Raw genomic sequence first — 26,556 nt, forward strand, 5'->3', positions numbered from 1 at the left:
CTTAAATGCCAAGTATCCCTCAGGGTGGTGAGGCCAACATTGTAGAAAACTGCCTGTTCGGGAAGTCTCTGCACTACATTCTTTGATTTGGGATCTGCTCCTGCAGGTAGGGGTTTGTTTCTCTCCTTATTGGGGTCCGAAGGCCAATCAGTGATGAAGGGGCGGGCTGTGTGAACTGTCCAATCAGGTGGGCCAAGGTAGGCGGGTTCTTCCGGTTTCGTGGTACCAAACTGCCTGTACTGAACACAATGCTTGCATTTCCGCCTTCTGTTGCTTCTGCTAGCTGCAGTCTACCTAGGAAAGACCCTGGGAGTCCCAAAAGCCACGCAATGGTAACGCTGTGGGATGGGAGCCCTGAAATGGGGGGCAATTGGGGTGCGATCCTGTTAGAAGTGGTCAGAACCCGCTATGGTGGCTAGAGTCTCTGCTCTTCGCTTCAGACTCTGAGGTCCTCCTGGACTGGCAATGACTCATTCTCTGTCCCTTTTGGCCATTGCTGGGGCAAGACTACTTCTAGATCCCCAGAGCTCTGTTCTCACTGTGACACCGCCAGCCCACAATGCCGTCTTGGAAACTCCCTGCTGCCCTTAGACCGCCAGCAATCTGGGGAGAGGAAGGGGCTTGGGGAGACCCTGACTCAGATGTGGATTGGAGCAGGGTTCGGCTGTTGTGAGCTGGGTCCCTTGTCTCATTCCTGCCAGTAGCAGATCTGGAGGATCAGAAGTTTATAAATATCTGTGATGCAGGGTCTCAAAGCCATAACTCCTCAGACTTATGCTTATTTATTTATTTATTTATTTAATTTTGGGCTTTTTAATATTTATAGCTATCTCATAAATTTTCAATATGTCCTCACATTTCCATACTCATAATAGGTGTTGACAGAGGTCCGGAGAATTTATAGTAATGTGTCGATGTGCTTCACTGGGGGAGCACTCGCCAAACACCTAGTGAATAAAGTCCTGGGTTCCATATAGAGCAAGGCAAAAGAAATTTATAATCTTAATTATTTAGGTGAACCCCCTACTCACAATTAGACTGTTTAAGTAAGGACTGCCCTACATTTTACAATTCTGAGAAGAATGGGGGGATGTTAAAGTATTATCAAGGACAGGAAAGTATACCTACTAAGGACAACTTCCAGAAGGGGCTGCCTGTTAAACCCACACAGAAAAGCCTTGAATTGGGGCATTTGCATGGACATTTATATGTGATATGTGTATGAGTGGAAAGGCACAGGGGTGTAATCTCTGAATTAATGGCCCTAGAGCTTGGCCTGATGGTAGTCATTGTTTAAACTCAGAAATGCTGCCTGATGCTGACTTTAAAAGGAGCACTAGAGTAGAGGAGAAGCCCCAAAAAGAAATTATGCAAGCACATGAATGGCTAGACAAAGAAGGGTTTTCTGCTTAGAGTAGATCAAAGGAGAGTGGAAAGGAGGTGGAAGAGAATGGAATGATGAAGCATACCAATAGTACCACCTACAATATAGATCTCTGAAAGTCAGATTGTTCTTATGTTAATCACAAAGGAAGAAATGTGTGCTTGCTTGGTCTGTGCGTTGGCAAAAAGTCACAGGCTTGAAGAAATGAGAATTTAAAAATAGATACGTTTGTCTTGTTATCACTGATCATTTCATCTAAACATTTATGAGGCAAAATCAGAAATTAGAACACTGTCTGGCCTTGGTGTATCTTTAAAAATAGCATGGGCTCTCTTACTGAAGTAGAAGGAAAGGTGATTTCCCCAGGATACAGAAGATTTCAAGGTGTGCTTGTCTTCATTGTACAGGAACTGAACTCTATAGTTTTGCTCAGAGCTATGTACCCCAAAATTTAAATTTTTTTTTTTTGTATCGAGATCAAACTCAGGACCTTGCACTTTCGAGGCAGGCACGGTACCACTGGGCTAAATCCCTGGCCCAAAATTTTTAATTTTTAAAAACATTTTTGAGATCGGGTCTTAATATGTTGTCCAGGGTGGTATGATCTTTTGATGGTGTTTGTACCTCAGTGACTGTTGGGATACATGCATGTTCCATTATGCCAGTTTGAGGTTCTTTATCATGTTTTAGCAAGATTTCACTGCTTGGGTATAGTAAAAATCAGCAAAGCATGGTGGTTTGCATCTTTACTCACTTACTTGGGAGTCTGAGACAGGAGTATTACAACACCAAGCTCAGCCTGGACAATGGAGCAAGACCCTCTTTCAATATGAAATATAAATTCAGGGATGAGGCTGGACTTGATGACACATGCCTGTAATCCCAGCATTCAGGAAGCAGAAGCAGGAGGACCTCAGCCAGTTCAAGGCTAGCCTGGGCTACATAATGAGTTCAGGGCCAGGCTGAATTACCAAGGGAGAACCTCTCAAAAAAAAAAAAATTCTGAGATTTATCTCCACTGAATGGTAACTTCTTTAACATGTGCTAAGTTCCATGATAAATGACCAGTACTGAAGAATAAAAGAAAAATTATCCAGTGGAAATCTTCTTTTGAGTTTTTTATTTTATTCTTTTTGCACCCTAGTGATACATGGTCCAGTATAGCACAGGATGGTAGACAGCAGTAATGAATCACTGCTCTGTCAGCAACAGGAAACCAATGGTGAACAAGCAGTGATGTACAGTGCACTGCATTCAGTAAAGTGCAAGAGATATTTAGTATTATTATGCATTTTATATTATGTTACATATATTTCCCCAAACACCATTCAAGCCAGTGTGCTGAGCAGGTTTAAAGGATCCAAGGCTTAGCAGTAATGTTTGCTTGATCAGCCATATTCTATACATTTTCAACACATTTTGTTTTCAACTTCCTTTGGTTTGATCATTATATATTTCCTTTCTAATATAAGTGTGTCGATTTCAACTCTTCAAAAAATCCTGGTAGAACATGATACTGATCAGATTGTTTCCCTTTTTGAGAACTGTGTTAATTAGGTTCCCCAGAGCAACTAAATCAGGAAAACAATATGAGTAGTATTTGAAAAAGGGAACAGTACTCTGAATTTTGCAGGGGTTTTTTTTGTTTCTTTGCTTTGATTTAGTATGGTTGTTTTGGGCCAGGGATTTAGCTCAGTGGTTCTGTCGCCTGCCTCGCAAGCACAAGGTCCCAAGTTCAATCCCTGGTACCAAAAAAAAAAAAAATATGGTTGTTGTTTTGTTGTTGTTGTTGTTGTTATTATTATTATTATTAAGAGGTGCCTCACTCTGATTATACTGTCTAGCTTGTATCACAGTAACAAAAGGATAGGATAGAGACTTTCAGACAGAGGCCTGAATAATTTGAACACAAGACACCAAGCATGTGCAAGGCTGAAGAGAAAATACTTCTATTCCTAGTTTTAATTTATGCTGATTTTGGAAACCCTTGTAACTGTTTTAACCTTGGGTAAACATCTGCCTTTCTATGCCAGTTTGCCCACTCATGTAATCCCACTTCTGAGCTGAAGCCATGTCTGTCCAGAAGTGCTATTTCCCAGGCTGTCCCCTTTGCAATGATTTATATCTCTCTCTGGAAAAAGAGATAACCATGAGCCTTTGTGATTTGGTTCATAAGTTACAATTGCCTACAATGGATGAATCCTTCAGAATTCTCTTAGCTTCCCCACACCCTGAGGACAGACCTTCCATGTGTGTATCCTGGAGACGTCACTGGGAATGGCCTATGACACAGCTTCGGTTCAGAGCGCCTTTTAGTCTATCTGGATCTCCCTGTAGCTGTCATCATACAGCATAAAGTAGTGGAGCCTGTTTTGGCTTTTCACACTGGTGACATCTGAAATGTGGGTACCAGTGGTGAGGACAAGGAGAGAGTGTACAAGGATAGAGAGTATACTTTGTGGAGAGTCACTGAGCTTGGATGTGGAGTGCAGAGTTAGAGATTTGGCAGGTCGTGGGGTCTTTGGCCATCTCATCCCTTATTATTCAAAGGCTTAAGTGTCTGCTGCACTGGCTAAGTAAGTGGTTTTCAGGCAGTAGTGATTGAGCACTTCAGAAAATGTGTCTCAGGTTTTTCCTTGTTACTATGACCTAGAGCATAGGAAAGATTTAGTAGCACCTTGGGGAAGGAGGTCAAGGTAGTTGAACAATGTCACATAACAAATGGGATTGCTCTTAATAGAAGGAAATCTTGGCCCCAAGCATCACTAGTGCTGTGCTTGACAGACCTGTTGCAAGTGTGTTTTTGTTCCACATTGTGTCCCTACTCATCACTGCTAGAGTATATCCCATGGCTTCATGTACATTTTTTGTCCTGTGTATAGACCCTAGATACTGATGAGCACTGTACATGTGCTCTCTCAATGAGCTACACCCCAACCTCCTGTACATACATTTTTAGTGCTGAAGTGCTGTGTTACACAGTTCATACTGTGTTTTAATTAATTCACTCAGTATTATTTTCCAGATTCATTTGCACTGCTGTATGTAGATGTAATTCCTCACAGGGTCTCCCTTGTTTGTCTGCATAACATTTCCACAGTTATGGGAGGGCAGGCTTGTCTAATTCTGTCACTGATATACATGCAACAAGGATCATGCTCTTACTTGCTGTCCCAGAACCAGATTTGAGAAAATCCCGTGGGTGCTCAGGAGCCTCTTTGTTGGTGCACAGAGTGTGTATCATTTAGACTCATACCCACTGTCCACACTACAGCTCTCTAGTTTCTGTTTTCATAACCATCAGCACTGGACTTTTTTTTTTTTTTGGTACTGGGGATCAAATTCAGGACCTTGTGCTTGTGAAACAGGTGGCGGCACCACTGCACTAAATCCCAGGCCCTGGACTTTTTCTAATTTGACAAGTTTCATAGATTCATAGTGAAATTTGGTTGCTTCTTTTCATTTTTTCTGTCCTTTATTCTCGTTTTTAGGCATTCTTTTTCCTTTTCCTCTGTAAGACCTCCTATAAATTATGTGTTTATGTCATGTTCTCATATTTCTGATGAGCTTTTTTTTGTCCTTGTTTTTCCAGGTATTTCATTATCACTTGTAGAGACCAATATACCTTCTTGTGATTTTTTTCCCTACCTTTTGATTTCATTGAGAATTTTCTTTGCTTAACAGAAATTCTTACTATCATCTTTTGTATCTTTTGAAAGTCACCTTAAAATCTGTGGCTTTGAAATTTTATTTCAAAGGATTTTCTCATTTGTAGATCAGCAAGTCATTTTCTTATACTTTCTTCCATATTTTAGGGTCATATTTTATATGCTTTTTTGAATCTGTCAAGAATATATGCTTCAAGTTTGTGATACAAAAAGAAGTTTTACTGAACATATAAAATGAGCAATTTACTTCCAGAAAGTACTGACAAATTATATATTACTCTTGATTTTTACTGCCAGCCTTATCAAATCTCAGTTTGGTTAAAGCAGATGTATCTGCTGGTATTACTTTTTAAGCTTAGTGTATATACGTGTTGTCTGCTTTAGAGACTGTAGCTGTATAGCATTTGGCAAATAATTTGAGAGAACATTTCTCTTTTTTTGTTTGGGATTTCAAAAATATGTGTGTCTTTTGATTTTTAGAAGAGAGTCTCATATGTTTTTCAAGTTCATATTGTTTTATTGATATTATAGATAAAGTTGTATTAAGCATATAATTCAATGCATCCTTAGCATATTGCATCATCACATCTAAGTCTGTACATTTTCTTCCCAATATTCTTATCATCTTCAACTTTATTTATATGTATTATCTTTTTGGAAGTTTTTCAGACTTTTAAAGATTTTTAAAATATTATTTGCAATAATGTTATGTGAGATCATGTCTGCATGTCAATAATGTCCTTGCAGGGCCAGGGATTTAGCTCAGTGGTTCTGCCACCTGCCTAGCAAGCACAACGTCCTGAGTTCGATCCCTGGTACCAAAAAAAAAAATAATGTCCTTGCATTACAGTGACATGGGAGGAGACATTTTCTTCAACAAATCTACATATGGGCATAGAGTGAATGAGGAAATAGATTGGGACATCTAGTTGACTGCTTTCAAGGCAGAGGTTATAAATATTTGCAAAAAAATTGTTTTTTGTATTACATTTTTGTAAAAACATTTTTTTTTTGTATTGGGGATGGAACTCAGGACCTGCACTTGAGAGGCAAGCGCAGCACCACTGAGCTAAATCCCTGGCTCCAGTTTGCAAAAAATTTAAAGAAATTCAAACTTCTAATTAAATGTACATTTGAAAATGTAGATTCCTCCCTACAGTGTTATTATATTTACATAATACAGGGACATTCTTTCACTTTTGATAGAAGGAATTTTTTTTCTATTTTTACTGTTAATCAGCTAACAACACCTTTGCATTAGGGTTAGGGTTAGGCATGGTGACTCATGCCTGAAATGCCAGCACTTGGGATGAAGATGCAGCAGGATAAGTACAAGCTGGGCTACTTGGGATATCTAGTGAGTTCTAGGCCAACCTGAGCTACATTAAAAAAAAAAGAAAAAGATGAAGAATCCTGAATGTTTGTGTTACAAAGCTGGGAACACCTAATAACAGTAGTGTATAAATACATGAGCTTTCCATTTTAAATATGTTGTGTATTTTGTCACATGTTCATGACCAAGAAAAAAGCAGGCAGTATCCTTCTTCCATCATATGTAAGTATGTATTAATAATTAGGAATATGACAATCATTTTACAGCAAAGGATCCATAACTAAAGCAAGTTAAGTGTCATGACCGCTACTGTTGCTGAAATATGACTCTGGCATTCTTCAATTTCATAAGAATTTCTGGCCAGAAGGCTTACTAGGATACTCTGTCTTTTTAATCGTCAAATTTGTATTCATTTAAAAACCAGTCAGTAAACATCTTTTGCTGGGATGTCAAATAGTCACACTTCTAAATAATTGCACATAAAAATTGAAGCACCTTAAGTTATGGAAAATGAAAAAAAGGATGAGCTGATGAACTCTAGAGTCATTGCAGTTAAAGTGAGTGTCTACTGAACTTGGATGGAAACATTGATTTCGTATGTGTAGACTGGAAGGATATTCAAGTAATTCAAACCTTTCTCCAGGGGGAAAGGAAGAGAGTGATACTGACCTTTCCTTATTATAATCTGTATAATATTTATATTTGTCAAATACAAAATTTATATTTTGTCATAAGATATATAAAGATTTTATATATCCTAGGTGAATTTAAGAGTTAGCTACTTGTTCTCTATTTTATAAATATTCTCAATATATCTCATATATTGTCTGAAGATTAAGTACATTAGTTGAAATAATGTGTACAATGCATTTTCGAAGGTTGTTAAAATTTGCAACTTTGGACATCTTATTTATTAGTGATTTAAGTATTTCATCTTATTCATCCCTGATATTATGCTTTCTAGTACTTGCATTTCTTTGAAATTTTAACTATATTTACAGTTTTATACAGGTTTGGCTGGGGATTTAGCTTAGTGCCACCATATCTACCCCGGAAGCGCAAGGTCCTGAGTTCGATCCCCAGTACCAAAAAAAAATTTTTTTATACTGGTTGTCTGGCAGTATAAACTCATGTTAAGTTGCCCTTTTTGTCATTTTTGTTGTGATGATCTTGCTTTAGATATTTTAGAAACTCTGTTTGCAAATGTGTAGCATCATTCTTAGCTCCTTACATTTCCTATACAATAGGAAGTTTCATGTCTGGAGTGAATAACAATAATACAGATATTAAGTAAATGCAAATTGCTACATTCTAAATTATCAAGTAAAGATGGACTCTGAGCAAATACATTTTTGGGGGAGTACCAGGAATGGAACTCAGGACCTTTCACTTGCATGGCAGGCATGTTGCCACTGAGCTAAAGCTAAATTTTATAAATACATTCAAATATATATTTTTTAAAATTAAGTTTATTGGTACATTCTAGGTATGCAATACATTTACATTCATCATTGGGATCTTGTACCTTTACATGATATATCTTGGTTCTTATTTTTTCCCCATTCCCTGCACTCCTTTTACCCCCTCCATCCTTCCCTATTTACAAAGACTTTGTTTCCATTTTTTCCTTTTCTCATATTTTTTTTCTTTTCCCTTCTTTCCTTTCCCCTACCCCTCCCACTTCTCCTACTCCTTTAGACCTTTTCTTCCTGTTTCACATTATCAATTATACATTTTGATCCTTATTTATACTTTTAGCTTTTCATACCAGAGAAACTATTCAGTATTTATTCATGTGTGTCCTATTTATTTAACTTAAGAGTACGGCCTCAATGTGCATCCATTTAGCTATAAATGTCTCTGGTTTCTCATTCTTTATGGCTGAGTAGTACTCCATTTTATTAAAAAACCCACATCTTCTTTATCCAGTCCCCAGTTGATGGGCAATTGGGCTGTCTCCAAGTTTTAGCTATTACAAACTGTGCTGCTGGGTGAGCATATATCACTGTGTTATGATTCTTTTAATTCTTTTGGGAAGATACCCAGCAGGGGAATAGCTGGATCAAATGGGACCATATTCAAATATGTGTTTTCTAGGACCTGTGCACTATGAGATTTCTCATACCTCTTCATCCATTCCTTTCTGCAGTGACTGCAAATGCATGCACTTTCCTGTACTCAGAATTAATAAAGCTCAAAAGGTTGCCAAACTCTAACTTAAGTTCTTAATATACTCTATCACCATGGTGAATGTGAAAACCTTTATCTCTGAGTAGATGTTAGAAAAGCACTGTAAGATCTAGCAAGTTGTTCAGTACAATTAAGAATTGTTAAGTACAGTTAAGTTTCCATTTGAGCTGTGCTATGGTCAAAATTTTCACCATTGTGTCTTCATTCTGTTTTGGATCCCAATAGGCAAAACAACCATTCTTGTTTACAACTATTGCACCTGATTTCAATTTTTCTTTTTTGGCTTCTTAGCTTTCCTGTTTCAACTCCTGCAAGTGCTCATTGGGCTAGAATTTGTACTTATAAAAATGTTTGTGCAGGGAATGCTTAGATAAAGAGAGACTTCAATTAGGTTTTTGTCATCATTAATTGTGATATGTTCCTTGATGGGTAGGAAGCACCATAAGTTAATAAAGTTTTGGGTTTGTCTGTGGATGATTGGCTTGTAGGATACTAACTACACAGGGAAAAGCCACCCTGCAAGGGTGAGCTTGTACCCAAGATGGAATAAAAAGGGCAGAAAAGAAGTCTCTTCTTTTCTGGAGAGGAGCTCTGGTATCTGCCATTGCCCTTGATTGTTGGTCTGTAGTTCCTTGAGTCTTCCAGCACCAGCTCTTCCACATTCCAGTGGAAATTCTTGAGTGGGGAAAGAGCCTGAATGATGGATTTTTGGATCTGAGGTAATCTCTGAGATCATGTCCCTTTTCTTTACTCAGATGCACCCAGACATGTGACATACTAATATCGTAGGAATCTTTCACACCAATAAATACTACAGTAAGTCTAACCATCACATGACTCGAGGTGAAACCTTTACTATGTGAAAATTAATATGTTGAAAGAGAAAAGCTTTCAGTCTGTGTGGAGAAAGAGCATATTCTGAAGAATTCAGTCTTTTAAGGTCTTAGCTATTCCTGCTTCATCACAGAGAAGTAATTGAGGATGAGGCTACATTGCAAATATTATTCTGTCCCTTCTGGTACTATTAGCCTTCAGAGTCTGGATTTCTCTGTGATCTTGGAATAAGTAACTTCCCGAATGAGGCATAGGAAATATTTTCTTTTCTTTCATCTTGATTCCTTTAATAATACTGTCATCCTATTATACCAGCTTCTTCATTTAGTCAATATTTATATTTCCTTTTTGGCATGGCTCTACTTAGTTTACTGAAAATGTCTAGAAAATGATTGAGAAACTCTGAGCCATGAAGCTAAGGGGCTCAGTTAATTTTACTCCCACTGACAACTTTAGGCTTTTCCTTCTATTACACTGTGTTCAGGCCTTTACTGGACCCAGATTGTTCTTTGGGTTTAGTGATTCTCTCCATGTGACATTGACTCTGGAACTGCACTGGCACAGTAGTGATCCTGTTTTCACAGAACAGAAAAGAAAAGAGCCCATGAGTCCAGTAAGGAGACACTGGGAGCCCTGTCAAGCTAGGAGCAAATCCTGCTTCAATGCAGTGATCCAACAGTTGGGTCAAGTCAGAGTCCTTGGAGAAATTCTGGGCCAAGAGGGTTTGTCTACAGTCTGTCACTGGGCTCATCTCAAGCAGCTATTGTATTATTCTTCTCCCTCTTGGCTCAGTGGGCAGAAAATGGAGCAGCCTTGCATCAGTGAAGAAGAGCTGCTGTTGTATGAACTGTCCAGTCACACACACTGGCCGGAGACTAGAATTCTCTGTCAGACACTCAGGTCAGAACCTACCAGTGTGTTGCTGAGAGGCTCCCAACCTGGCTTGGGTTTGCTTCACTTCCTTTATGAATTCTACTATGACTGCTTGGGAAGGTCCTTGGACTTCCTCAATCCTGAAAACGGTGATTATGCAGGGCAAAATAGCCCAAAATAGGTTTGAGATTTGTGCTGCATGCGCACCTTCTGGTTAGAAGTGGAGAGAACCAGGTTTGGCAGGATCTGGGCCTCTCATCATCAGTTGAGGAATCTTTGTTCCTGTATGTCAGCTCTCACTGGTACACATTTGGTCCTTTCTAACCCTCTGGGCTGGGCTGAGACATCTGCCAGGACCTAAGCATCCTGTCCTGTCCCAGTGAGTTGACTTTACAATGGGCAGAGCCCTGCCTTTGCCAGCTCAGTGCCTGCAGCCTCACTCCTCACCGTGCTGGTCAGTGAGCAGGAGGGTTGATGGGAGATTCATGACAACTGTGTGATTTTTCTCTGTGTGCAAAACTGCCGTGTTGTATGCTCTGTTTTTGTCTCAGCAGCAGACCAGGTATTATGGTTTATATCTCCAGTGTCTCCTAAATGTCACTTGCATTTGAAAGCTGATTGGTTTGTATAGGCCTCCTCATCAGTGAATTCATTCATTGGTGAGTTCAGTATCTGAATATGCTGTTAGGAGGAAGGGACTTACAGGAAATGGATGCTTTTCTTAGTTAAAAATGGAATGGTGACTTGATAACCTCTGAAGAAGCAAAAAAATTTAGAAGCAAATTACTTGGTTTGCATTTGCCATACATATGCCTAAAGATCTATAGACTGAGGATGCAGGTGAAGAAACCACCTGTGGTTCCTTCCAGTACATCTCTCTGACTTCATGTAGCTACCCGCAAGGTGATCACAGGTTGGGTTTTCTGGAAGTTCTTCAGACCTTAACAGTTTCTTGATGCAAAATGTTTTATCAGGCCAGGGATTTAGCTCAGTGGGTCCACCACTTGCCTTGTAAGCACAAGGACCCAAGTTCGATCCCCGGTACAAAAAAAAAAAAAAAAGTTATCTGATTTCAGTTGTGTGTTAATAGTTGAGGTTGGTATTATCCTAAATAGATTATTTCTGGTTTCTTTGCCTCAAATTAACTGTCCATAGGATTGTAGAAAAATTCATGTTTCAGCCACTTCACTGCCTTATTCCACTGCCTCTCAGCTTAGCATATTGCAAGATGGTTTTAAAAAAATTTTTGATGTGATTAAATCTGTTATTTTTAATTATCTTCAAGTGATAATTAGAGTTTTTGATAAAATCAGGAAAACGCTGGTGTGCAGATGACAAAAATACAAAATAACAAATTTTATATGAAATTTTCAGCTAATATTAAATAAATATGTGGTTTATTGTTTTGCCAACATGTACAAGAGCTTAATTTATTTAAGTTTGTGTATAATTACCAATCCATATGTTTACACCTGATACTATTTACAGTAGTAACTATTTACATGGCATATTACTATATATTAAGCTAATGTGTGGTACAACACCTTAGTAATCCCATTAGGTTCTTCTTGGTACTTTAATATTTCCAGCATATATCTTGATGTTATATGCAAGTAAAGACATTTTTATGTGTTTCATCTTAATCTCTGCTTATTACTTTTTAATCTTCTGTTTTGTTTATATCCACTGCCACCATTTTCTGATTTTAATTCTCTAGATTTTATTGTAATGGATTACATTAATTATTCAATGATGTCTTTAATATGATACTTGTATTAATTTATTCTCTATTGTCTATAATTTACATAAAAATGGGCAATGAAATGTTCTGTTTGAGCAATTTTAATTTTCATATTGCTAATATTTCTGTAAATTTCTAATGTTGTGATCTTTGTTCTTTTCCAATATGTATATGCATTGTTTTACTTTTTTTTTATTAAATTCTTTTATTGGTACATTGTAGGTATACAACACAATTACATTTCTCATTGGGAATTGTACCTTTATATAATGCATCTTGGTTCTTATTTTTTCCCCATTCCTAGCCCTCCCTTCACGCCCTCTACCCTTCCCTATTTACAAAGACTTTATTTCCATTTTTTCCATTTCTCATCATTTTTTCCTTTCCCTTCTTTCCTTTCCCCTGTGCCTCCCACTACCCCTACCGCTTTGGACCTTTTATTCCTATTTTACATTATCGATTATTCATTGTAATCATTGGTACATTTTAGGTGTACAATATAATGACATTCATCATTGGAAATTTGCACCTTTACATAGTCTCTCTTGGTTCTTGTTTTTCACCCTTGCCCAGCCCTCCCTTCAACCCCTCCAGTCCTCCCTATTTACAAAGATTTTGTTCCTATTTCTCCATTTTCTCATATTAATCCCATTCCCTTCTACCCTTTCCCCTAGCCCTTCCACTTCCTTCCCCTTTGCCCCTTTTCTTCCTATTTCACATGACCTATTATACATTGAGTCCTTATTTACACTTTCAGTTTCTCACACCAGAGAAACTATTCGGTATTTACACATGTGTGTCCTATTTATTTCACTTAAGAGTATCGCCTCAATGTGCATCCCCTTAGCTATAAATGTCTCTAATTTCTCATTTTTTATGGCTGAGTAGTACTCCATTTTATTAAAAAACCACATTTTCTTTATCCAGTCTCCAGTTGATGGGCATTTGGGCTGTTTCCAAGTTTTAGCTATTACAAACTGTGCTGCTATGAACATGGGCACACATATATCACTGTGGGATGATTCTTTTAATTCTTTGGGGAAGATCCCCAGCAGTGGAATAGCAGGGTCAAGTGGGATTTCCAGTCCTAGTTCTTTGAGGTATCTCCATACTGATTTCCACAGTGCTTGCACCAGTCTACACTCCCACCAGCAGTGGAGCAGGGTTCCTCTTTCCCCACAGCCCTGCCAGCATTTGTTATTGGTTGATTTCATGATAGCAGCCATTCTTTCTGGAGTGAAGTGGAATCTCAGCATTGTTTTCATTTGCATCTCTCTAATGACCAGTGACGTTGAACATTTTTTCATGTATTTATTTGCTATTTCTACTTCTTTGTCTGAGAAATGTCTGTTCATTTCAGATGCCCATTTTTGGATTGGGTCTTTAAATTTGGGAGGTCTGATCTTTTTAAGTTCTTTATAGATTTGAGATAGTAGACCTTTGTCTGAGGAAGAGCAGGTGAAGATTTTTTCCCACATTGTGGTTTGTCTCTTCACACTGCTGGTGGTTTCTCTTGCTATGCAGAAGCTTTTTAATAAGAAGTGATCCCATTTGTTGATTGTTTGTGCTAGTTCACAGGCAACTGAGGCTTTGTTCATAAAATCTTTTCCTACACTGATGTCTTCAAGGGTTCTACCTAAACTCTGTTCCAACTGGTTCAGAGTTTCTATTTTAATATTTAGATCTTTAATCCATTTTGATTTTAGTTTAGTGCATGGTGAGAGATACAGGTCTAGTTTTAATCTTTGGCAAGTTGAAACCCAATTTTTCCAGCACCATTTATTAAAGAGGAGGCTATCTTTCCTCCAGTGAGGGTGTTTGGCTCCTTTGTCGAAGATGAGATGTCTGAGTGTGTCTGGTGTTGTTTCTGCATCTTCTAATCTGTTCCACTGGTCCTCAAGCCTATTTCTTTGCCAGTACCATGCTGTTTTTATCATAGTAGCTTTGTAGTATAGTTGCAGGTTGAGGATTGTGATACCCCCTGCCATGTCTCTGTTACCTAGAATTGCTTTTGCTATTCTGGGTCTCTTCTTGCTCCAAATGAATTTTTGGATTGTTTTCTCGAGGTCTATGAAGTCTGCGCTGGGATCTCAATTGGAATTGCATTAAATCTATATAGCAGTTTTGGAAGTATGGCCATTTTCACTATATTAATCCTTCCTACCCAGGAGCAGGGGATATCTGTCCATTTTCTGATATCATGTTCAATCTCTCTTTTCAGAGTGCCATAGTTTTCAGAGAAGAAGTCTTTGATTTCTTTCATTAGGATGATACCTAGGTATTTCAGTTATTTGGATGCTATTGTGAAAGGAATTATTTGCCCTGTTTCTCTCTCAGTGAGTCTGTCATTGGTGTAGAGGAAAGCTATTGATTTTTGTGAGTTGACCATGTAACCAGCTACTTGACTGAATTTGGTTATTAAGTCTAGAAGACGTTTAATGGAGTTCTTGGGGTCTTCTATATAGAGTATCATGTCATCTGAAAATAATGACAGTTTGACTTCTTCATTTCCTATCTTTATTCCTTTTATTTCTTTCTCTTGTCTAATTACCATGGCTAATTTTCCAGAACTATATTGAACAAGAGTGGTGATAGTGGACATCCTTGTCTTGTTCCTGATTTTAGTGTGAAAGATTTCAGTTTTTGACCATTTAGTATGATATTGGCTGTTGGTTTTTCATAGATGGCTTCTATCAGTTTGAGATAGAGACCATCTATTCCAATTTTTCATAGGGTTTTTATCCTAAATGCATGTTGGATTTTGTCAAATGCTTTTTCTGCATCTATGGAGATAATCATATGATTTTTGTCCTTGGCTCTATTGATATAGTGTATTACATTAATTGATTTTCATATATTGAACCATCCCTGCATCCCTGGGATGAATCCCACTTGATCAGGGTGCATGATCTTCTTGATGATCTTCTGCATTCTATTTGCCAGTATCTTATTAAGGATTTTTGCATCTATGTTCATTAGTGAGATTGGCCTATAGTTCTCTTTTTCCGTTGGGTCTTTCTCTGCTTTGGGGATCAAGGTGATGCTTGCTTCCAGGAATGAATTTGGAAGTATTGCTTCCCTTTGAATTTTATTGAAGAGTTTAAACAGTAGTGGCAGCAGTTCCTCTCTAAATGTCTTGTAGAATTCAGCAGTGAAGCCATCAGGGCCCCGGCTTTTCTTAGGTGATAAGTTTTTAATTACATTTTCAGTTTCATTGGTTGATATTGGGTTGTTCAGAATTTTTAGGTCTTCTTCATTCAACTTTGGTAATTCATATGTATCTAGGAATCTGTCCATTCTGTGTTGTCCATCTTATTGGCGTATAGGTTCTGGAAGTAGGTATTGATGATCCTCTGGATTTCTGCTGGGTCTGTTGTAGTTTCACCCTTTTCATTCCTAATTGCATGCATTTGGGCCTTTTCTTTCCTTTTTCTGACAAGGTTGGCTGAAGGTTTGTCAATTTTGTTGATTCTTTCAAAGAACCAACTCTTGGCTTCATTGATTTTTTGTATCATTCTCTTTAGTCTCCATTGCATTGATTTCTCCTCTGATCTTTATAATTTCCTCCCTTGTATGAGCTTTAGGAGTGTCCTGCTCTTCTTTTCCTAGAAGCTTGAGGTTCAGCATCAGGTTGTTTAATTGGGCTTGTTTTGTTTTCCTAATATGTGTATTCACTGCTATGAATTTCCCATGTAAGACTGCTTTCATTGTGTCCCATAGATTCTGATATGTTGTATTGTCATTGTCATTTAATTGAAGGAACTGTCTGATTTCTTCTTTAATTTCCTCTGTGACCCATTGGTTATTCAGAAGTGTGTTGTTCAATTTTCACATGTTTATGAAATTTTTTGAGTTTCTTTTGCCGTGGATCTCCAATTTCCTTGCACTATGGTCTGATAATATACAGGGGATAACTTCAATTCCTTTGCACTTACTTAAACATGTTCTATGTGTGAGTATGTGGTCTATTTTGGAGAATGACCCATGTGCAGCTGAGAAGAATGTGTATTCTGATTTTGTGGGGTGGAAGACTCTGTAAACATCTGTTAAGTTCATTTGTTCAAGAGTTTGATTGAGTTCTAGTATTTCATTACTTATTTTTAGTCTAGTTGATCTATCTATTTGTGACAGTGGGGTTTTGAGGTCCCCCACCACAATTGTATTAGTGCATATATGGCTTTTCATGTTTGTTAGTATTTGTTTTATATAGTTGGGTGCACTAGTGTTTGGTGCATAGATATTTATGATTGTCATCTCTTCCTCTTGGATTCTTCCCTTTACAAGGATGTAGTGTCCTTCTTCGTCTCTCTTAATCAGTGTTGGTTTGAAATCTACTTGATCTGCCAAGAGGATAGCTCTTGCTGCTTTTTTTTCAGGTTCCCATCGCATGGAGTATTGTTTTCCACCCTTTAACTTTCAGTCTATGAGTTTCCTTTTGAATTAAGTGTGTTTCTTGTATGCAGCATATTGTTGGATTTTGCTTCTTGACCCATTCTTCCAGTGTATTTCTTTTGATTGGTGAATTGAGACCATTAACATTGATGGTTATAACTGAAACTTATATTGACTTGTCATTGCCATGACTTTTTCTTTTTGTTGGGTTCTCCCCCCTTTCCATTTAATTTCTTGTCATGCCAGATGGGTTCATTCTGCTTTGCTTCCTGGGGTTGTGATCCTCAATGTCTGTTCCTAGGCTATTGTGTAAAATTCTTTGGAGTGCTGGTTTGGTATTCATGAAGTTCCTAAGGTGCTCTTTGTCATGAAAGTATCTTATTTCTCCATCCATTTTGAAAGATAGTTTTTCAGGGTACATCAATCTGGGTTGGAGGCTGTTTTCTTTTAGGGCTTGGAATATGTCACTCCAAGCTCTTCTTCCCTTGATGGTTTGTGTCGAGAAGTCTTCTGTGATTCTAATGGGCTTTCCTTTGCATGTGATTTGTTTCTTTTCTCTGACTGCTTGGAGAACTTTGTTCTTCTGTTGTGTTTCTGGAATCTTAAGAATTATATGCCTATGTGTAGATTTTTTTTGAGCAAGGCTATTTGGAGTCCTATATGCCTCACTTATCTGTATGTCAAGCTCTTTTCTCCTGCTTGGGAAGTTTTCTGCCATTATTTCTGTGAAGAGATTTTTTATGTCATGTGCACTCTCTCCTGTTTCTTCATTGAGCCCAATCAGTCTTATGTTATTCTTTTTTGCATCATCTAGCAGCTGCTGGATTGATTTCTCATGTTCCCTTATAATTTTGAAGCAATTTTTCTTTTCCTGGTCACTAATTGCAATCTTATCTTCTATATCTGAAATTCTGTCCTCACACTGGCTCATTCTGCTGTGTAGACTTTCAATGGAGTTTTTCATGTCCTGGAAATCTATTTGCATCTGTTTTATGGATTCCATTTGTTTCTTATGTTGGGTTTCCATCATGTTCCTGAGCTCCTCTCTAGATTTATTAATCATGTCTTGCACTAAGGGCCCAATTTCTCCTGTTATCTGAGAAATTTTGTCTGATTTCATTTTTTCCAGATCCCCTTTTGTTGCCAGTTCAGTGGGTCCAGGTGGTTGAGTATCAGAGTGTTCCATCTCATTTCCCTTTGGGGTTGCTGTAGGTGATCTGGAAGTCTGGTTTTGAGCCTTATTTATGTGTTTTCTCATTTCAACTGGGGCGGGGAGCTGTTAGCACCTGCATGGATTACCTCCTCTGAGCTGGGTGAGGTGAGACAGGGGCGGGGAGCAGCGGTAGGGATGGTGACCCAAAAGCCCTTTCCTGTGGGCTGGGAGCAGTGGGAGGGATGGTGGCCGGGAAACCCCTTCCTCTAGACCAGGAGCAGTGGGATGGTGGCTCAGAAGCCCCTCCCTCTGGGCCGGGAGTGGTGGGAGGGATGATGGCCCGGAAGCCCCTTCCTCTGGGCCAGGAGCAGCGGGACAAAAGGTGGCCCAGAAGCCCTTTCCTCTGGGCTGGGAGCAGCAGGAGTGATGGTGGCTGGGAAGCCCCTTCCTCTGGACCAGGACCAATGGGACAATGGCTCAGAAGCCCCTACCTCTGGACCGGGAACAGTGGGACTCAGTCCCTTGGTCTGGTGGTCTGGTGGTCTGGTGTCCTCTGCACCTTGGTAATGTGGAATCAGGTGGCTGCCTGTCTGCAGTGGGTGATTCGGTGTCTTCCGCCTGACTCAGAACCTCGGTAGGGCGTGCACAGACCTGCCTTTCTGCTGCAGCGGGCTGATTCGGCATGTCTGTTTTAATTTTTTTTGAAGCACCCATTTCTTGTTCCCTGAAATAATTAATATGTTGTACATTCACATGCTTTTACATCCTTAATATTTAATCAAGCCTTGTATTTGAAGCATGTGTCTTAAAAGTTTAGGAGTTAATCTCTTATTTCTTTTTCATGTTTTTGTACCAGGAATTGAACTCAGATCCTCCTGCTTGCCAGGCAGGTGCTGTGTCACAGAGCTACATCCCTAGCCCTTAATCTCTAATTCTTAGGATTTTAGTTGTTGTTGTTTTGGTACAAGGATCAAACTCAGGTCCTTGCCCTTGGGAGGCAGACTGCAGAACCACTGAGCTAAATCCCTGGCCCATTGAATTTACAGCATTGTAATTTAAGATCTTAATTGGCTTTTTTCTTTCTTTCTTTCTTTCTTTCTTTCTTTCTTTCTTTCTTTCTTTCTTTCTTTCTTTCTTTCTTTTGGTACTGGGGATTGAACTCAGGACCTTGCAATTGCAAGGCAGGCAGTGGAACCAATGAGCTAAATCCCTAGCCCTCTTAGGATTTTAAATGTGTTTCTGCTCTTGGTGTCAGCTTTCATTTGAATAGGTGTGAGAGCCTGCATATAAAATTTTCATTTTGAACACTTTTTTTTTTTTTTGTATTAAATTCTTTTATTGGTACATTGTAGGTATACAGCACAATTACATTTCTCATTGGGAATTGTACCTTTATATAATGCATCTTGGTTCTTATTTTTTCCCCATTCCTAGCCCTCCCTTCATGCCCTCCACCCTTCTCTATTTACAAAGACTTTATTTCCATTTTTTCCATTTCTCATCATTTTTTCCTTTCCCTTCTTTCCTTTCCCCTGTGCCTCCCACTACCCCTACCGCTTTGGACCTTTTATTCCTATTTTACATTATCGATTATTCATTGTAATCATTGGTACATTTTAGGTGTACAATATAATGACATTCATCATTGGAAATTTGCACCTTTACATAGTCTCTCTTGGTTCTTGTTTTTCACCCTTGCCCAACCCTCCCTTCAACCCCTACAGCCCTCCCTATTTACAAAGATTTTGTTCCTATTTTTCCATTTTCTCATATTAATCCCATTCCCTTCTATCCTTTCCCTTAGCCCTCCCACTTCCTTCCTCTTTGCCCCTTCCTATTTCACATGACCTATAATACATTTAGTCCTTATTTACACTTTCAGTTTCTCACACCAGCAAAACTATTCAGTATTTACACATCTGTGTCCTATTTATTTCACTTAAGAGTATTGCCTCAATGTGCATCCACTCAGCTATAAATGTCTCTAATTTCTCATTTTTTATGGCTGAGTTGTACTCCATTTTATAAAAAAACCCACATTTTCTTTATCCAGTCTCCAGTTGATGGGCAACTTTTTTTTTTTTTTACTTTTATTGCTATGTGTTTAAAGTACATAATGACTGCATTCATTGTAGGGAGTTGGTACATGTCCATAACATATTTCAATTATTTTCCCCCTAGAAATTAAATTCTCTATTGTTGCTCTACACATGACCTATTTGCGTGAACATTTCTTGTGATTTTGAGAAGACTTTGCACTATGTATTAGATGAAGTATTATCCAGTATCCAACCAATCCCCATGAAGCACAATATTGTTTATTTTAACTGTTCCATTGCAGATTTTTCTTTCTTCTTCAGCTCTCAATTACTGATGGAGTTGTTTTGACATCTTCAGACATAGTTGCGAATCAATGAATTTCTCTTCATGTTCATGTTTTGGTTCATATAATTTGATGGTCTGTTTAGTAGAATATGTATCAAAGACTGTTCTTTATAGAGAAATGGTTCATCTGATCACTGTAATCATTGTTTAAGGTACAAATTGAATAATGTCAGATTAATATAGATTCTGAAGATTTTGTTGAATTATTGATAGAATTGTGAATCATTTTGCATATCTTTCTATAAAATCTACCCTCATCAATGTTATTGTTGGGAGCATTTCTACATAAATTTTGGGGAAAAATCATTTCAAAATTAAATTATGACTGTAGTTGTTTAAGGCCCAATGTTGACCTGGATATGGCATGTGGAAACATAACTCTGTTTTGCCTCTGGTCACAGCTAATGCCTCAATGGTCTGTGAAGCTATGGGTCTCAATGGCAAGATGACACCACCAGGAGACGTCCTGGTTTCTTGAGAACCAAGTAGAATACAAAAGAGAAAGGTTTTACCTGGGGAGGGAGGAGTTGCTCATCAGCTCAGCTCATCCCACCTACTGAGCTGGGAATGCTCTCCTTTTTGCTCTCACCAGCATGAGATTTGCATCTGCACAGGATCAGACCTCAGATCACCTCCACCCCCCCAAGTCAACCTATACTCCCTCCAATTATTGTGTGTACCCAATAAATAGTGGATAACTTGGTTAGACTCTTCTTTGTCCACTCTGAGGCACTGACCTCCCTGCGCCCCATATACTTTGAAATTACACAAATCTCTATTGTCTTTTTTCTCTTTATCCCTTGCCCTTCCCCTTCCTAGGTAATTTGATGATTCATTGCCCTCCCATATGTCAACATAAAAACCACTCCTGTCCAGATGGGCACAGCATTGGGACCATAACCCAGATGTGTAGTCATTGATCAGCTCTGATACCTGTTCTCTCTTTCTCTGTCTAACCTGATGTCTCCTGATGGGCAATATAGTTTGAGCATGGCTTGTTCGGGTTCTAGGGGCCTCCTGTTTGCCACTGTGCTGCTTTGCCTATGGCTATTTTTTTTTTTTTTTTTTTTTTGGTACCAGGGATTGAACTCAGGTCCTTGCACTTGCGAGGCAGGTGGCGGAACCTCTGAGCTAAATCTCTGGCCCTGTGCTGCTTTGCTTATTGTTGACCAGTGTGCAAATGATGTCTTATGTTTTATACATGAACGCAGATATAAATTATTATGTGGTTTCTTAACGGTAACTTAGTGTTTGAATATTTTACAATAAATTTTATTTTCAAAATTGTTGGTGGGATTTAACACTAATAACAATGTGAATATCCTAGAAATATTCAGAAAGGTTTTTCACTGGGCCTTGAGCAATGGATGAGAACATCCAAATGATTGACACACGATCTGACTCAATCTCTCTTGCCCTACGGATGAACACTATCCCACGGTGGGGACTTTTCCTAAGTGTCCCATATGTGAGTTTCTATGAACAATGTTCTTTTAGTTTCCTCCCTTGGGATTTTTAATACCTGACTTATAGAAATTGCAAGAGAACTATTTTTAGAGGTTTTTTATTTTCTCTCACTATTGTTCACAAGTGCTGATAGGTGAATCACGAACCAACTATTATCTTATCCATTCCATTGGTCATGTGATTCAGAATTTTTCAAGTTTATTTGAAAAGATTCACATCTATCTCCAGGAATAATAGCACAGTGTATTCTCTGGATGTTCCTATTCTGCTCTTCCATTACAATTATTATCTGAAAAAAATGTGCATATGTTTCAAATTGATGAGAAGACATGGAATTAATAGTTGATATTAATATTTGAATGATTCAATGTCCATTCAGCTTATTTTTTGTTTTGTTTTATTGAGACAGAGATTCACTATGTAGTTCAGGTTGGACTTGAACTCACTGTGGAGCCCACACTGGAGTTGAACTCATGGCAATCCTACCTCAGCCTCCTGAGTGCAGGGGATACACATATGCACACCACACCTAGCTCTGAATTCAATTTTTTATGAGAGGAGTTGAGGGATCCTATGCTGTGAGTCTCAACCTTCCTTTGAGAAATCTCTCTATGATGTTTAGGATGCAATTAACTTTGAGGATGTGGCTGTGAATTTCACCATGGAGGAGTGGGCTTTGCTGAATCCATCCCAAAAGAAGCTCTACAGAGATGTGATGGGAGAAACTTTTAGGAACATAGCTGCTATAGGTAAGGATGACATCTCTTTCTCATCTATACAATCACAGAATATTGCTTGTTACTCATCTGTGCTGTCTCTTTAGACAGAGAAAATATTTTGAAGAATATACTACATTATATCATGAATCTAATTGGAATCTTAATTTTTATGTAATACTATAACGAGTCATTCTATTTCTATGTCTACAACTCAGGAAGAACGTGGAGTAATCAGGAAGTTGAAGAATACAGAAATTACTGGAAAAATCTAAGGTAATTTCCATTCACAAGGAAAAAGAATGTTCCTCAATACTCTGTGTGTGAGTAGAAACATGACAATCAAGGAAATGAGCACAAGTGCAATTTAGTGTCACAAATATTCTCCAAAGTTGTATACAGCTTGAGTATGTATAATCTGACAATTTAATCATAAAAATTTTTTTTTTAACATTAGGACTGGAGACATTTAGCACCAGATTAACTTCACTTTTTTTGGTACCAGGGATCGAATTAGGGACCTTGTGCTTGGAGGCAGGCAGTGGAACCACTAAGCGAAATCCCCAGCCTAACTGTAAAAATGTATGAAGTTGCATTTAGGTATTATAAATAGATTTTTTTTTTGTTTTTTTGGTGTTTTTTTGGTACCGGGGATCGAACTTGGGTCCTTGCACTTGCACAGCAGGCGGCTAAACCACTAAGCTAAATCCCTGGCTCCTATAAATAGATGTATATGTAAAGAATAAACTTGGAATTTTGACAGGAACCTATCTTCAAGATACCTATTCATGTATACATTTAAGACATTCAGTGACTAAAAATTGCTAACTTTGAAGCAGTATTGAAAGTACAGATGAATGCTAGTGTTGAGGTAGGTCTTTTCCAGACATTCTGCAGAGAATTGGGTCCATTAATGATTTAAAATTCTTAGAAGGCATTCTCCAAAGTTGCTGGTGGAATGTTAAGTACAGCCACTATGATAATCAGTACACAGATGTCTCAGAAGCTGAAAGCAGAACTTCAGTTTGATCCAAGCATACCTCTCGTGGGTATATTCTCAAAAGAGTGAAAATCATCATATTGTACTTATATATGCATACCTATATGCATACCCATAGTCAAAGCAGGCCAATTTATACTGGCTAAGCTCTGGAATCAGTTTGATGTCTGGATGGATGCACACATAAAGAACATTGTAGATATGTTCATTGTGATGGTTCATTCTTGTCACTCCGGTATCTGGAAAGCAGATTAATTAAAGCACTTAATCATCAATGAATATGTCTCAAAAGAAATTAAAAAGCTGGAAGTTATTTTCTAAGACCTCTAAGGGCTGGGGATTTACCTCAGTGGTTCCGCCACCTGCTTTGCAAGTGCAAGGAGCTGAGTTCAATACCCGGTACCAAAAAAAAAAAAAAATCAGTCTTTTTCTAAGACCTCTGTTTAATTCCTAGCACTGAAAACAGACAATGGGTATATAGTTAGCCAAAAATATGAATAATATCATGTTTGCTAAAAGAAATAGGTGGATCTTCATCATGTTAAGTGAAATAACTCAGGCATAAAATGTGAAATATCACATGGTTTCTCTTGTATGACAAACCAAAAAATATTAGTGAGTAAATTAAAGGAGAGGTGATAGAAAAAGGAAAAGCTGGTATTTTGGAGAGGGGAAAAACAAACAGGGTAAGAAGAGAAGGGGTAGAGCGATGGGAGAAAAGGTATCAAAATGATCAGTATGTGATACACCTATGTGCAAATTGCCCAAAATGAAGCTAAACTTTCTGTATTGGAAAATATACCCAGTTAAAAGTTCCTACGTGAATACCACTCTTGTGTTTTGAAGACTGCCTTCCAGACATCCTGTTAATTCATTGTCTAAATTTCTTAGCAGACCTCAAACAGAATTTCTTCTGGTAAATTATTAATATGGAGACCCATTGTATTGTGACTTTTTCTTTACAGCAACGAAGAAGCAGAGAAATGCTATCAATGTAAAGCTTGGAATCAATATGAAAAAACATTAATTTGGACTCCAGTTGCTAATGTGCACAGGAAAGAAGCTGGTTCAACACCAGCTGACAGCCTTGCTTGTAGGGAGCCTCTGATTGGTCATTTGTCACAAAGTATGCCCGTCATAGCTCCAGCTGCACTGAAGCCATGTAAATACTTGGGACCCAAAGACAATTTGCATAAATGTGATCAACATAGAAGGAACTTCAGTGATTTCCAGTCCTTTCAAAGGCATACAAGGACAAAAGGTGGAGAGAAATCCTGTGAATGTGATCAATGTGGGAAAATCTCCTGTGATCTTAATGAAAGAACTCATCTTAGAGAGAAGGCCTTTGTATGTAAGAAAAATTTGAAAGCTTCCAGCACAGACAGTGATATTCAGATCCATGAGAAAAATGACAGTGGGGGGAAATCCTTTGTATGTAAGCAATGTGGAAAAGCTTTCAGCACAAGTGGTAATTGTCAAACACATGAAAAAGTTCATACTGGGGAGAAACCCTATGTATGTAAGCAATGTGGGAAAGCTTTCAGCACATATGCATATGTTCAAATCCATGAAAGGTTTCACAGTGGGGAGAAACCCTATGTTTGTAAGCATTGTGGGAAAGCCTTCAGCACAAGTAGTTATTGTCGAACACATGAAAGAATTCACACTGGGGAGAAACCCTACGTGTGTAAGCAATGTGGGAAAGGTTTCTCTAAACGTAGATCTTGTCAAATACATGAAAGAGCTCACACTGGAGACAAACCCTTTGTCTGTAAGCAATGTGGGAAAGCTTTCAGCACAAGAGGTAATTGTCAAACACATGAAAAAGTTCATACTGGGGAGAAACCCTATGTATGTAAGCAATGTGGGAAAGCTTTCAGCACATATGCATATGTTCAAATCCATGAAAGGTTTCACAGCGGGGAGAAACCCTATGTTTGTAAGCATTGTGGGAAAGCCTTCAGCACAAGTAGTTATTGTCGAACACATGAAAGAATTCACACTGGGGAGAAACCCTATGTGTGTAAGCAATGTGGGAAAGGTTTCTCTAAACGTAGATCTTGTCACATACATGAAAGAGCTCACACTGGAGACAAACCCTTTGTCTGTAAGCAATGTGGGAAAGCTTTCAGCACATATACATACCTTCAGATACATGAACGAGCTCACAGTGGGGAGAAACCCTATGTCTGTAAGCAATGTGGGAAAGCTTTCAGCACAAGCAGTTATTGTCAAACACATGAAAAAATTCACACTGGGGAGAAACATATGTGTAAGCAATGTGGGAAATCTTTCAGCACGCATAGATATGTTCAAATACATGAAAGAGCTCACACTGGGGACAAACCCTATGTCTGTAAGCAATGTGGGAAAGCTTTCAGCACCAAGAGTCGTTGTCAAATACATGAAAAAGTTCACACTGGGGAGAAGCCCTATGTGTGTAAGCAATGTGGGAAAGCTTTCACCACACGTAGATGTTGTTTAGTACATGAAAGAGCTCACACTGGAGACAAACCCTATGTCTGTAAGCAATGTGGGAAAGCTTTCAGCACATATACATACCTTCAGATACATGAACAAGCTCACAGTGGGGAGAAACCCTATGTCTGTAAGCAATGTGGGAAAGCTTTCAGCACAAGCAATTATTGTCAAACACATGAAAAAATTCACACTGGGGAGAAACCCTATATGTGTAAGCAATGTGGGAAATCTTTCAGCACACGTAGATATGTTCAAATACATGAAAGAGCTCACACTGGGGACAAACCCTATGTCTGTAAGCAATGTGGGAAAGCTTTCAGCACAAGCAGTTATTGTCGATTACATGAAAAAGTTCACACTGGGGAGAAGCCCTATGTGTGTAAGCAGTGTGGGAAAGCTTTCACCACACGTAGATGTTGTTTAGTACATGAAAGATCTCACACTGGAGACAAACCCTATGTCTGTAAGCAATGTGGGAAAGCTTTCAGCACAAGCAGTAATTGTCGAACACATGAAAAGCTTCATAGTGGGGAGAAACCCTATGTGTGTAAGCAATGCACAAAAGCTTTCAGCACACGTGGTGCTTGTCAAAGACATGAAAAGCTTCATAGTGGGGAGAAACCCTATGTGTGTAAGCAATGCACAAAAGCTTTCAGCACACGTGGTGCTTGTCAAAGACATGAAAAGCTTCACAGTGGGGAAAAGCGCTGTGTGTTTAAGCGATGTGAGAAAGCTTTCACTGGACAGTGAATGCAAAACACATGAAAGAGCCTGTACTGGGAAGAAACCCTATAAGTGTAAGCAATGTGGGAAAGCTTTCAGCACACATAGTGCTTGTCAAAGACATGGAAGGACTCACACTGGGAAGAAAGCCTATGAAAGCAAGCACTGTGGAAAATCAGCACATATCAATATGTTCAAATACATAAAAGAGCTCAC

The 26,556-nt window shown here is 38.6% G+C and overlaps 1 protein-coding gene across 1 annotated transcript; it reads left to right on the forward strand.

The window, feature by feature from the left end:
• Window positions 1–216: 216 nt before the first annotated feature.
• LOC101704920 (uncharacterized) lies at window positions 217–26,556 on the forward strand. The gene is made up of 4 exons (XM_021248571.2): window positions 217–332; window positions 22,043–22,169; window positions 22,355–22,412; window positions 24,102–26,556. Exons 1-4 carry the CDS (start codon window positions 249–251, stop codon window positions 26,365–26,367), a joined length of 2,535 nt encoding a protein of 844 aa, XP_021104230.2. The 5' UTR covers window positions 217–248; the 3' UTR covers window positions 26,368–26,556.

This window comes from Heterocephalus glaber, unplaced genomic scaffold (assembly GCF_053883595.1).
Source record: "Heterocephalus glaber isolate CG9 unplaced genomic scaffold, H.glaber_assembly_v1.0 deba00001757, whole genome shotgun sequence".
Lineage (NCBI taxonomy): Eukaryota > Metazoa > Chordata > Mammalia > Rodentia > Bathyergidae > Heterocephalus > Heterocephalus glaber.

What these genes read in the sequence shown, in the direction of transcription:
- LOC101704920 (XM_021248571.2), top strand. Translation starts at nt 249, where the DNA reads ATGCTTGCATTTCCGCCTTCTGTTGCTTCTGCTAGCTGCAGTCTACCT. An exon ending in GTCCCAAAAGCCACGCAATG is followed by an intron (nt 333 to 22,042) that starts GTAACGCTGTGG and finishes TATGATGTTTAG; the next exon opens with GATGCAATTAACTTTGAGGA. An exon ending in TAGGAACATAGCTGCTATAG is followed by an intron (nt 22,170 to 22,354) that starts GTAAGGATGACA and finishes TCTACAACTCAG; the next exon opens with GAAGAACGTGGAGTAATCAG.